This window comes from Fundulus heteroclitus, chromosome 3 (assembly GCF_011125445.2).
Source record: "Fundulus heteroclitus isolate FHET01 chromosome 3, MU-UCD_Fhet_4.1, whole genome shotgun sequence".
Lineage (NCBI taxonomy): Eukaryota > Metazoa > Chordata > Actinopteri > Cyprinodontiformes > Fundulidae > Fundulus > Fundulus heteroclitus.
This window is the reverse complement of record NC_046363.1, coordinates 45,515,251-45,527,821: the sequence shown is the minus strand read 5'-3', so window position 1 is coordinate 45,527,821 and position 12,571 is coordinate 45,515,251. Positions and strand designations below refer to the sequence as shown.

General features: G+C 42.5%; 1 protein-coding gene across 2 annotated transcripts; it reads right to left on the bottom strand.

The window, feature by feature from the left end:
* Positions 1-310: 310 nt before the first annotated feature.
* Positions 311-11,293, bottom strand: LOC118562721 (26S proteasome regulatory subunit 6B). Of its 2 annotated transcripts, none has more exons than XM_036135545.1 (12): positions 11,205-11,293; positions 9,058-9,156; positions 8,659-8,845; positions 6,703-6,849; positions 6,511-6,620; positions 4,712-4,805; positions 3,860-4,027; positions 3,705-3,781; positions 2,114-2,282; positions 817-872; positions 595-727; positions 311-499 (listed from the first exon to the last, which is right to left on the bottom strand). In XM_036135545.1, exons 1-11 carry the CDS (start codon positions 11,235-11,237, stop codon positions 614-616), a joined length of 1,254 nt encoding a protein of 417 aa, XP_035991438.1. In that variant the 5' UTR covers positions 11,238-11,293; the 3' UTR covers positions 311-499; positions 595-613. The 2 variants fall into 2 exon arrangements, with proteins under 2 accessions (XP_035991438.1, XP_035991437.1); XM_036135544.1 differs by having other exon boundaries at positions 311-501; positions 598-727.
* Positions 11,294-12,571: the final 1,278 nt, after the last annotated feature.

Genomic DNA, 12,571 nt, shown 5'->3' with positions numbered 1-12,571 from the left:
CTGCTCTGTCCCAGAGTGAATGCTGCCACCGACCCGATGCAACCTGCTGGGTCTCCCCACAGAGAAAAGGAGTAAAATCCACTGAACGGACTTTCTAAAGAGCCTTGATGTTAATTGGCTCTACGTGAATAAACTTAATTAAACCCAGGGATCAAACAACCTGTGAAAAGCAGATATTTAACTGTCGACAAAAGAGCTGCAGCTGCTGAACATGAATCTAATCAATGCATCCAATTAAATCTCCTTTTAAACTGAACGCTGGTAAAAGATCAGCTTTATTGGCGGCAGGAAGGGAGAAACAACCACAATCATTTCCCTTTTTATGGAAAACGTCTTTAATGGGTTTAGTTTTTTTTTTAAGTAACACCTTGTGAGCACATCCACATACAAACGTCTACTAGCTACATTTATAGGAACCAGCTGCTGCTCAGAGAACGTCTCCCTGGCCGTCCTCCGTCTCTGGGTTCAGACCGATCAGGCGCGGCGGCGCTGCGGCGAGCTAATTCAGTCCAGAGGGAAAGAGAAATAAATCAGTACAGGTAGTACATCCACCGCAGCTACAGAGACCAATCAGAGACGAGTCTGTGTGGACACCTGGGGGGGCGGCTGCTCTCTACTTGTAGAACTCGTGCTCCTGCTCGTCCTTCTTGATGACGGTCTTGTACGCCTTCTCGAAGTCTTTGGCGAGGACGATGTAGCGGTTCTCGCGCACGGCCAGCATGCCGGCCTGAGGAGAGGGGAGCGAGACGAGCCCTGAAGCCCACGTTTCACCTGACAGAGTTAAAAATGATTGGACAGACTGAGGCGCCGGCTCACCTCCTGGCAGATGGAGTTGATGTCCGCTCCAGAGATCTTGTCGGGTCGGGCGACGTCTGAGCCGCAGTTAAAGACCAAACACCACAAAGAAGAGGCAGAACATAGAGAAACCGTCCGCTGGTCCCTGCAGGAACTCCAGAACGAGTCCAGAGGAAACGCGTACAGAGCTGGGAGAGCTACGGCTGGCTGGACGGCTCAGAGTTTATGCTTCCAGGTAAGACTGGACGATAATTCAACCATAATAAATATCAATAGACGTATATCTGTTAGAAAAGAAAAGTTCAATAGAATAACAGTTTTCCTTTGTTTTGCATTCTAGCCATGTAGGTTAATATTACATCCTCCCAACCAATCACAATGCAGAACCAGGAAGCAAGCTTCGCCCCCTTCAGAGAGTTCAGAGAGCATAAGTTCTTTTTAATTTTTTTAAAAACTTAGTTTTGGTTAAAAGTTGGTTGAATAAAATGTTGAGTTTGAATTCAGTGTTAGTGTTTTAATATATGTTTTGAATTTGTTCATAATTATCGATATTGATCAATAAGGTTTATGTTTTATCCATATGCCTTTTTTCCCCCCTATATCTTCCAGACGTACTTCCAGGTGTTTAATCCTGATTTTACTCGTTAAAGAAACTCGGCTGACTGAAAACTGTTGAGGAAGAAATAGCTGAACATTTTAATTTGTCGTTAAACCGATTATAAAGAAGAAAATTAGAGGAAGCTAACGCTCAAAGCTAACCACCGGCTGTCAGTCTGTCTCACACGTCTGCAGACGCTGCAAACACGCTTCATGCAGCTGTTTTAGTACAGGATTAATTCTTTTTAAACTTCAGTAGAAGCTCTACTGAGCTCTCCCCCTCTGAGCCCAGACAGCAGCGATGTGTGGGTTAACACCGGAGTTGCCAGTTCTTGCCAGCGAAACAAGCAACCGGCTCTGTGAAAACAAATGCGCCCAACTGGCAACCTAGCAGACTGAAAGACTTCAGTCTGAATCCCCAAAGCGACCTGCCTCACAAAATAACTTTGAGCTTCGCTGTCGTTGAGCAAAGAGCTGACAATATTACGACCGCATCACAACAACAAGAGAAAACTAGCGCAGCTATTAATGCTTCGTTGTGGAGGGAACCAGGATAGTGACGTAAACAGCGGATAAACATCTTACAGGTATAGAAACCCAGTAATGTGGACGCTAACCGGTCTGAAAACAGTTTCTAAACTCAGCGATAACGCGATGGTCGCAAGGTTAGCATCTGTTGGCGGATCAGCGCAGCTTTGCCCACCACAGGCGTGAAGGATACAGTCCTCCAGGTCGACCTCCTCAGAGAGGTTCATCCTGCTGGTGATGGTGGAGAAGATGAGACGCTTCTGCCTGCGGTCGGGCAGCGGGAACTCGATCTTCCTGTCCAGACGGCCGGGTCGGAGCAAAGCCGGGTCCAGAGTGTCGGCTCTGTTGGTGGCCATGATGACCTGGGGGGGGGGGGGGGGGGAAACAAGAAACAAAGGTTTTAAAGAGAATTAATTTTTACATGAAACGCTAAGTTGGTAACAGCAAAAGTGAGTTTTCCCCTCCACTGTCGCCACATGCATGCTCAGTATGAGGGATTGCTGCAAAGCCACCGATCGTCTGCTGCTCAGAACCAGTTCAGGCTCTGAGTAAATGCTCAGAAGAAATCAATGCATAAATGAGCAAAAATGTTCTTCAATTGAATAAAAACAAAACTGAAAGAATAATTTCTGGACCAATAGAGGAGAGGTCCAGAGTTAGCTCACAGCTTCAGCTGCTGAAACCTGGGTGTAGTGATGGACTCAGACCTGAACCTTCAAAAGCATCTAAAGACAGTTACAAGGTCGGCTTTCTATCACCTGGAGAACATTTCCAGGATTAAAGGACTGATGTCTCAGCAGGATCTGGAAAAACTAATCCATGTTTATCTTTAGTAGAACTGATCACTGCAACGGTCTTTTCACAGACTTGTTATCAGGGCATCAACCCTCCAGACCACTCAGGTCTTCTGGCTCCAGCCTGCTCTGCAGAACCAGAACCAGAACCAGACATGGAGAAGCAGCATTTAGTTCCTATGCTCCACTGATCTGGAACAAACTCCCAGAAAACTGGAAAAGTGCTGAAAGCCTGAGTTCCTTTAAATCAAGATTAAAAAAACATTTGTTTAGGATTCTAGTTAATCATTAGTTCAACTTTGTAGTCCAACAGGTTTTTCAAAGTTATTAATAATTAGCTTTTAGTTTCCATTTTCATTTTATTTTGTTTCATTTTTTCTACATTTTACACCACCTTGTTTTTTTCCCTACATTTTAATCATGTGAAGCTCTTTGTGTTGTCCTTGTACTGAAATGTGCTATACAGATAAATTCACTGAATTTAGAGGAGAGATTGCTGCAGAACTGAACTTGGCTGAATGGTTTAATGTGTAAAATACGCCTGAATCTGTCTGTAGGATGGGATTAAACGATGTTTCTTTACATCAATGAGGTCCGTTGGGTTTTCATAAAGACTAATGAAACATAATTTGTTGTAAGTTTGCACTTCACAAACCAAATGAACCGTTTCTGCATCAAAGCATCGGTTCATAACCGTCATCTGATTTCATTAAACTACAAAAAAAAAAACATAAAAATAGATCAGGCGCTTCTAGAGAGAAAATTATGGATGGATTTAAAGAACACTAGTTCCAGTATCTGAGCAGCCAATCACAGCTCAGAGCCAATCAGCGGATAATTGGCCGGTTCTGGTTCCCGGCTCACTGGCAGCTGAAGGTCATTTCTGACCCGTTCCCCACCGCCACTTCAGACAGGAAGTCCGTCTGAAGCCTTGACGCGTTTGACCCGGCAGCCTGTAGACGGACTGGGTCAGGCGGCTCCAGGACTCACCTTGACGTTGACGTTCTGGTCGAAGCCGTCCATCTGATTGAGCAGCTCCAGCAGGATCCGCTGCACCTCCCTGTCAGCTGCGGGGAAAACAGCAGAGAGGAGGATTAGCCGGCGCCCCGCTGCCTTCAGGAGCGGTCAGAGGAACGCGGCCGCACCTCCGGTCTGAGCGTCGAAGCGCTTCGTGGCGATGGCGTCGATCTCGTCGATGAAGATGATGGCCGGGGCGTTCTCCTTGGCCAGCCTGAAGACGTCCCGCACCATCCGAGGCCCTTCGCCCAGGTACTTCTGGACGAACTCGGAGCCGACGACGCGGATGAAGGCCGCTGCAAACACACGATGAGGGTCGGTTAGTAAAACAGGCCGCTAGTCTGGCTTCAGTCACTTCCTGAGGAAACATCGTCACTGGAGACGACGAGGAGGAGAAATGAGCTCAGCTGCTCTGGTGAATTCTTCATGGACCCCCGACTCCCTGAGGTGCTTCTTTTTCCAAATTAAAATTCCAGACTTTTTTAAAACTGATTTTTTTTTTTCAAAGACCTTAACTTTATGTACTTGTGTGCCTGCTGCCTACTTCATTGGTTGAGATTGTACAAACTGTGTTTATTAGAAATGTTAATTTTTATAGGCTAGTATTCAATGAACAAATGCATTATTCACAGTAAATTATGCTTTTACTGATGAAAACGTTTCAAAACATGAAAATCACAAGTACATGAATTTCACATCAAACAAGTGTTTGATGCCATTAGGCTAATAAAGTACGTGACCAGTTAGTAAAATTATAGTTTTATAGCCTACCTTCCTATTTCTCATTTCACAATGCCTTTGAGCATACTGTAAAATTCTACCATACTTTATTAAGACTTTCACACAAAATTCAAGACTTTTCAAGGTCTGGAAAACAGTGTTTTAAAATTCCATACTTATGAAGACTTTCAAGACTTGAGCAAGCACCCTGCTCAGGGTACCAGAACGGTTCTGGTTCTGATGGCGGACAAAGCTCTCACCTGTGGTGTGGTGAGCCACAGCCTTGGCCAGCATGGTCTTGCCGCAGCCTGGGGGGCCGTACATGAGGACTCCTCTGGGCGGGTCGATGCCGATCTGAGCACAAATAAAAGCGACGGGTTAAAGCGTCCGGACGGCGGCGGCGCTCTGACATCACCAGAACCGGTTCTGTCCCCGCTGCTCACCGCTGTCAGGTGAGCAGCAGCAGGGAAACACCTGGAACAGGCGGGGCCATGATGAGACCGTCACGGCAAAAAGGGAACTAAAGGCAACGTTTTCCTGAAATTAGTGTATTTGTATTGATTTGAGCAGCTAAATAAGACAATCTGCCAATGGAATAAGATTTTTACTCTTAAAATAGGAACAACTCATCTCCATAATCTTATTTCAGGAGCAGTTTATCTAATTATCTTATTTTAGAGGTAAAAATACTCATTCTAGTGGCAGATAATCTCTTTTAGCTGCTCAAATCAAAGAAATAAGATCGTTTTAAGAAAATGTTTCATATTTTTTTGTTCCCTTTTTGCAGTGTTGGAGCCCATTTTATAGTGACAACCGTTTATCAGGAGGTCCAACTGGGTCAGTCATGCAGAACAATAAAGCTGCACAATATATCGAGGGTATATGCTCAGTGTGAGCATTATTAATAGTTTGGAGGATTGCTGGCCGACATGTTTCAGGTGGCAACTTGAACGTTTTTCAGGCTAATGTAATATTATGCTCTAACATCGTGGAGCGCCACAGAACAAGTTCATTTATTCGTTTCAGCCCAAAATAATCCATAGTGGTGCTGGCAGCTGATTTAAGGCCAACTCCAGTCCTCAGGAACCAGCACCTCTGCTTGAACAGACCTGGACCCAATGACCGGCCTGGTACCAGGCCCGGGCAGAACCAGGAGGACTCGCTGAGGTCGCTCAGCCACGGTGGAGCATGAAGGACTGCGCCGCGGCTCCTGAGAGTCGGTACAGACCGTAACCCAGTTAACTGAGTTTATTTCCCCTCGTTAACTAAAGGGAAATCCAATTAAAATTAATCACTGCAGGTAGAATCATTTTTCACAGGATCTCTGCTTGTTCACACCAATAAATTTCTACACTAAGAGTAAGTCACAATTTGTTGAAATTACCATATTTTTTCCTTGCTTTGAGCCGCTAAATAGGACTATTTGCCATTATAGTATTTTCACACCTGAAATAAAATAATTAGATATCTTATTTTAGGTGCAAAAACCTTATTCCACTGGCAAATAATCTTATTTAGCTGCTCAAGTCGAGGTCAAATACACTAATTTCAGGAAAATTTTACTTTTAGTTCACTTTTTGCAGTGTAGGAAATCTATTTTTTCTGTTCTTCCAGTAGAGAAACTATTTTTTTTCCATTCTCTGTTTTATTTCCAGCCTGTTTGGATCGGATCAGTACCAGGACAGACTCTGCTGCTTCATGTGTTTATGAGCAGATTTCTTCCTGTTAAGAAAACCTGATGCAGCCGGTTTTACTCGACCTGAAAAAGGAGCCCAAGGCATCAGAGAAGAACCTTTAATAAAACTCAGAGGATCCTTCCTGCTGATCAACGTGTTCAGAGCTGATCTGAGGTCAGTGAAACTAAAGCAACAGAAAACAGATTTGGGAGAAGCTCTGAAGTCTTTGTAGCTCCAGCAGCGACTGGTTCAGGTTTTAATTAGAGGCAAAAACGAAGAGCTGCTTTGTAAACTCTAAATTAGATCTTTAGTGTAAAAGGTTAATAAATTGTGTGTTTATATCAGGTTAATCCAGCATTTAGCCAAAAGGCCGACCGTCTGACCTGTTTATAGAGCTCAAAGTGCGTGAGAGGCAGCTCCACGGCCTCTCTGACCTCCTGCTTCTGGATGTCCATCCCACCGATGTCGGCGTACATCACGTCCGGCTTCTGGTCTGTGAGCACAAACACGGTGAGCCGCTAGCGTTAGCGCCGCTCAGCGCTAACCCTGCGGCCTGCTGGGAGGACGCGGCGTACCTGACGTCAGCATCATGATGCTGCTGTCGGCCTCCGGAGGAAGGACGTCCACCAGGGCGTTGCTGTGTTTGTGCAGAGCCACCGAGGCGTTGGGCTTCAGCAGCTCTCTGTCGATGGTGCTCAGGATGCGCACATAGTAGTTGGACCCTGGAGGGAGCGAATAAAAGCGGATCGGATCTCAGCGGACATTCACAGCGTCTACCAAACGTTCAATAATTCAAGACCCGGCGCTCCGTCTCCACCGAGTTCAGCCTAAAAACATCTGAACACATAAAAAAACATCTTAAAAGGAAGCTTTGGTCATTTATTTATAACCTCTAAAAGCTTTAGCCTTCCGGTTTTTACTCTCCTAAATACGTTCAGCTCATAAATTACAGTAATAATACATTTATAACTAATGAGATGATAGAAACAAACAGGACAAACCACCGTTTCGGATAAACATGCAGTCTGATTTCAGGAAATTAATAAACTCCAGGAAAACAGGCCTGTAGGGAGACGCATCAATTATTTCATCCCAGCCAGAAGACCTCGTTCTTCTCTGGGTCTGTTGGCCGTTAAAATATTAACATTTCCTGCTCCTGCAGTGAGTTAGAGGTTCAGAGTTTATTTCTGGTGGACACCGGGTTCCTAAAGCTGCATAACGATGGATTTGTAGCAGAAACCTGCCTGCAGCAGGAAAAAAACAGACATGTTCTGCATTTTTTAAAGGCATCAAGTTTCTGAGACACTTTCCAACAGCGAAGAACTTCTGCTTCGTGCGTTAAATGTAAAGCAGCGAGCAGCTAAAGCACTTAAAGCCACTGCGTCAGATTTAGCATAAGCCGGACAACAAGCTGAATATCTGAGCAGGACGGCGCTACATTCAGGTTATTTTGTTAGAAAGCGGAACGAGGAGGAAGAAGCAGGAGCTGAATACTAAATGTTCTGGTCTGCTGTGGTTCCTTGGTTGGTAAATGCAGGGTTGCCTCTCTGGCGCCCCCTGCAGGGCAGAATGGAACTGCGTAAAACGGCCAACACTTTATATAACTGAATGTCATCGACTCCTTGATATAACAGCAGTTTACAGGCGTCTCCTTGTTTAAATGTATTCCAGGAGTTGCTGAGATTATTTAGCAGATTTTTGGAGATTTTAAAGTGCGAAGCTTTACTATTTATTAGTTACTATCCTATCGATGTACGAACACGAGTATTGCTGGGTGAATGTGGGCAGAAAAGTCCATTTTATTGTTTCCATAAGGTGTTCTGACCGCGTTTCATGATCCAGACTCTAGTCGTTGAACCAAGAAAAGCAGAAAATAAACCTTTTCTTAACAGACGTTAGAAAATAGTTAAACAGTTTATGTTTGTAGTCCAACTGGTTTTAATATTTGCTTTTAGTTTCTATTTTTCCATGTTTAATTTCTTGTACATTTTATCCCAGCTTGCTTTTATTCTCTTTTTATTTTCCTATGTTTTAATCACGTAAAGCGGTTTGCGTCGTCTTTGCACTGAAATGTGCCGTACGGATAGATTTGCCTTGTTTAGCGCACTAAGCTGCTGAATAAAGCTGATTCTGGTTACATGTTAGCTGATTTCAGACGTTTACTGCCAGAGACGCTGCAGTTCATCACTGCAGCAAAATCACAGTTTCAGCCTCAGAGAATGAAAACTAGATTTCTGCATAAAAGATGTTAAACTACCTGAAAAACGCTTTAAAGCGACGTCTCCTGCTGCTGCGGCCTGTCAGCATCACAGAAACATCTGAATGTTTGTTTCTTTTGAAAAGACGTGAGCGTGACAGTAAGAGGCTGACACTGGGGGGCAGATTAAACAACACCAGAGGAGACTTTCTGATCTTTTTCATTGACATAAATTAGCTTGATGTTCAGGGAACCAGCTGCTCGACTGGTGGAGAAGGCATTTTATATGCAGCCCATCACACCGGAGGTGAGGGAGAAACCGCGGCCCAGTTACCTGTGGTGGAGCCAACGATAGCCGTGTTCTGGTCCACGGCCTCCAGAAACTGGCCAATGACCAGAGGGATGCTCTGTATCCTCTTCACCTCCTCCTGAGCGTGCAGGAACTCCTTCTTCAGGTTTTTCTGTTCATCCTTGATGTACTCCTCCTGCACCTCCAGGAACTCCAGCTCCTGCTGCAGCTTCTGCACACAGACACCAGAGAGAGCTGAGGATGTGTGGCAAAATGGAGCCTGGTGACAATTTATTCAACAGGAATGTCTTCAATCAGAGCAGAAATCTGGTTTAGTTTCATTTTATTAATCACGATCAGCATTTCTCCTCCAGCTCAGCGTCTGCAGACGTGATGGCTATAAAGTTTGGTCACACAACTAAACAGATAAAGACGACGTGAGACCTTGTATCTGGTGTAAAGGTCCTCCAGATCTTCTGGTTCTGGTGCCAGGAAGGACAGAGCCGTCTGCGGTCTGGAGCTGAGCACCGAGGGAATCTCCTCCTGGAAGATTTACAACACAATCACCGAGTTATTAAGATCAAACCCAGCCAACTAACCTGGAATTTACAGAATCAGGAGGAATATTTCACTCCTGTTAAGTTGTTAAAACGTGATTAACCCCCCAAACATAAAACCATCTTAAAATGTCCCGTTATTTGTTAACTGGAGTCAAACGGCACAATGTTCTCTATTCTGATTATTACACCAACATGTGAGTATTAAGCTGTCCTAAGGGGATCTATATGGGTTTAGACAGGCAACAGCCAACTTGTTAGGCCATTTGTTGTTTTAGTTATTACAACTTTAAATGTGTTATTTATATTTCATTAATTTTGATGATCTTTTAGGTACAGACGATAAACTGGGAGCAACTCTCTGAGCCGCTGGTCGTCAGCAGGAGACAGCTGAGTGAAGGCTCCCCCCTAATCCAGCAGCAAACAGGGGACTGCCTGACAGTCCTCCTTGCAGGGGAGGGGGGGGGGGGGGGTAATTTATAGCAGGAGCACAGCCTCTTTGATTGTGCAACATTACAGTTAGAACCACATATTAAGCCTGGTTCCTGATTATATGGGTGTCAAGTTGGATTGACTTTCACTGCCTTCCCACCCGGTACAGAGACCCAGAGAGCGATGGGGGCGTCACAAATTAAAAAAAGAGAGTAGTCTTCATCACAATCACTAACTGTGCAGACTTTTCTCTTATGTAATAAAATCTTATTCTTTTTTTACTGTTTTTTTTACTTTGTGTGAATCTGCATGCTTCCTTCTGCCTTTTATGCTGCTGCTGCTACACCTGAGTTTCCCCACCGTTCGACAACAGAGGAGATTTCTATTCTGTTTTGGTTCATCTGAAATAATTTGTCCTGTGATTTAAAACGAGTTCTTGGTGCTACTTAACAAGACGAATCAAGAAACCAGATCAGAAACAATGAATCCAAATAAAGTTTGGGTTAATTCCTTAAGCATTAAAAAGCTGCTCAACACATCCAGGGTCTCTTTGAATTGATTTTATTTTTCCCGATATTATTATTATTCTGAAAACTGTATTTTCAAACACAAACACATAATACAAAATTTTTAAAAAAGTAATCAAAACTTCAGTATTTGAAATGTTTTATAGTTTTACTAAAACAACTCAAACATATTGAGAACGATTAAATATATTATTTGTATTTGAAAAGCTAATTTTCAACAACGTAGTTTTAGTAAAATGTCCCTTTAATATTCACAACAAATGTCTTATGAACTCTTCTTATCCATTTATTCATGTTTTTATGTATGTATTTATTGGACCATGAGTCCGGAATAAAGTTCATCTATCTATCTATCTATCTATCTATCTATCTATCTATCTATCTATCTATCTATCTATCTATCTATCTATCTATCATCCTTTCTTTAAAACTACAAACTGATCCAGCGTCAGTAGGGGCTTAAAGAAGATATTTCAGTCTGGACTCAAAGTGATTATGTTTTTACTTCATAAAAATGCTATTTATTTACCTCGAAAACACTTTACTGCTTTGACTTTCTTACAGTTTTACACTTTCTGCGGTGAGTCAGTTGAAACGTCTGCCAAATTACTTCCTTATTTGCACATAAGTCCCTCAGTTTTGATAGCATTTATAATTTCACAGCGATGTTTTTAAATCAGGTTTTCACAGGGACGCCTATCCCGGTGGTTAGCATGCTGCTAACGCTGGTAGCATCAAACAGAACCAAACAACAGGGCTTTCTAGCAGAGATATAAACATTAACACAGGTAAAATATTATCACAAACAAGTAAACACAGATGAAACATAAGTTCGTCATAAACGTAAAAGAAATGGCATTTAATTATCTCTCCCAACGCGATGCTAATGCTAACAGCAGCAGCACCGAGCGGAGAATGAATTGGCAGGTTTCTGCTTCAACAGCTTTAACGATCTAAAAAAAACGGAAAACACGACTTTCACCGACCACCGAAGAAGAAACTCGCAAACATGGTGATTCACTAAAGTCTGTTATTACAACTGAACTCGAAAAGAAAGGGCAAAAACTGATCTTACCGGGCTCTTTTCTACAGCAACGCAGTCCTCCATGTTAAAATTCTCTATGGTGTGACGCGTTGACGTAATGCGTCAGCGTCAGTCAGGATTTATGGGTAATGGAGTTCTTTGCGTCGACTCTGAGCGTTCCAGGCAACTACCAAACCCCTTAGCGTCACCAAGTGGTAGAAAACGAGCATCACATCGTTAAAGGAACAATAAAAACTGGACTAGATTAATAGAACATCAAACCCTCTGATCCCATCGATACTGGAATTTAAACACAGACCTTACATTTAAAATATCAATATTTCTGTATTAAGAATAACAGTAATAATAATGATGATGATAATAATAATAATAATAATAATAATAATAATAATAATAATAATAATAATAATAATAATAATAATAATAATAATAATAATAATAATAATAATAACAATTCCTTTTATAGTCCTACTAATGGGAAACTTTGTCTTTGCAATGTTCCATCCTTTTGGGATGAATTCTAATGCTTTTTCCATGAATAACATATTTTCTATTAAAGATTAAATATGCTCAATGTTACTTGTCTGCCTATTTTTTAAATTTTGTTACTCAATGCATGCATTGGTATGCAAAATTGTACACAGAGTACATTACCAGCAGTTATATGATACCATTAAACGAATATTTAAATCAATAAGACCTAAATAAATAAAACGGCCATATAATAAATTAGGAAAAGCACGGTCTCCTCTTAGCTTGTGCTTTGTCTTCGGCGGATTTAGAACCAGCTGATTAGCTGACCCGAGGAAATGGGATGGATAGATGCAATGCCTCTTAGAGCTTTTAAAGCAAATAAAATGATTTTAAAATAAATCATAAAATGTTCATGCAACCAGTGCAGAGAGTCTAGAATAGGGGAGATATTGAGATATTGAATAACTTTTCTGTGCCTGTTTAAAGAAGTGCAGCAGCAGCAGCTGAGAGAAGCAGGAACCACTGGCTCCTTTACATGGTGTACTACAGTAATCCAGCCAGTTTATCACAAAGGCATAGATCACTCCTGCAAACTCCTTCCCCTCACCAGAGATTTCCTATGTTGTCTGGACATTTTTGGTTTTAATCAATTTTTTAAATTTTCCAACACACTCTAAAGGTCATACTCTTGACCTAATTTGTTGCTCTGGTCTCACCCCCTCTAACTGTTCAGCTGAGGATCTTCACATAAATGATCATTTCCTTCTTTTATTCAGCATTTCCCCTCGTCTCTTCACAGCAAAGACCCCACGGCTCCTTTCATACCGGAACATTAAGAACATTAACTTGGACACTCTCTCTTCACACATCCTAAGAACTTTAATCCTGGATCCTTCCTCCTCACCGGATGAACTGACATCTCA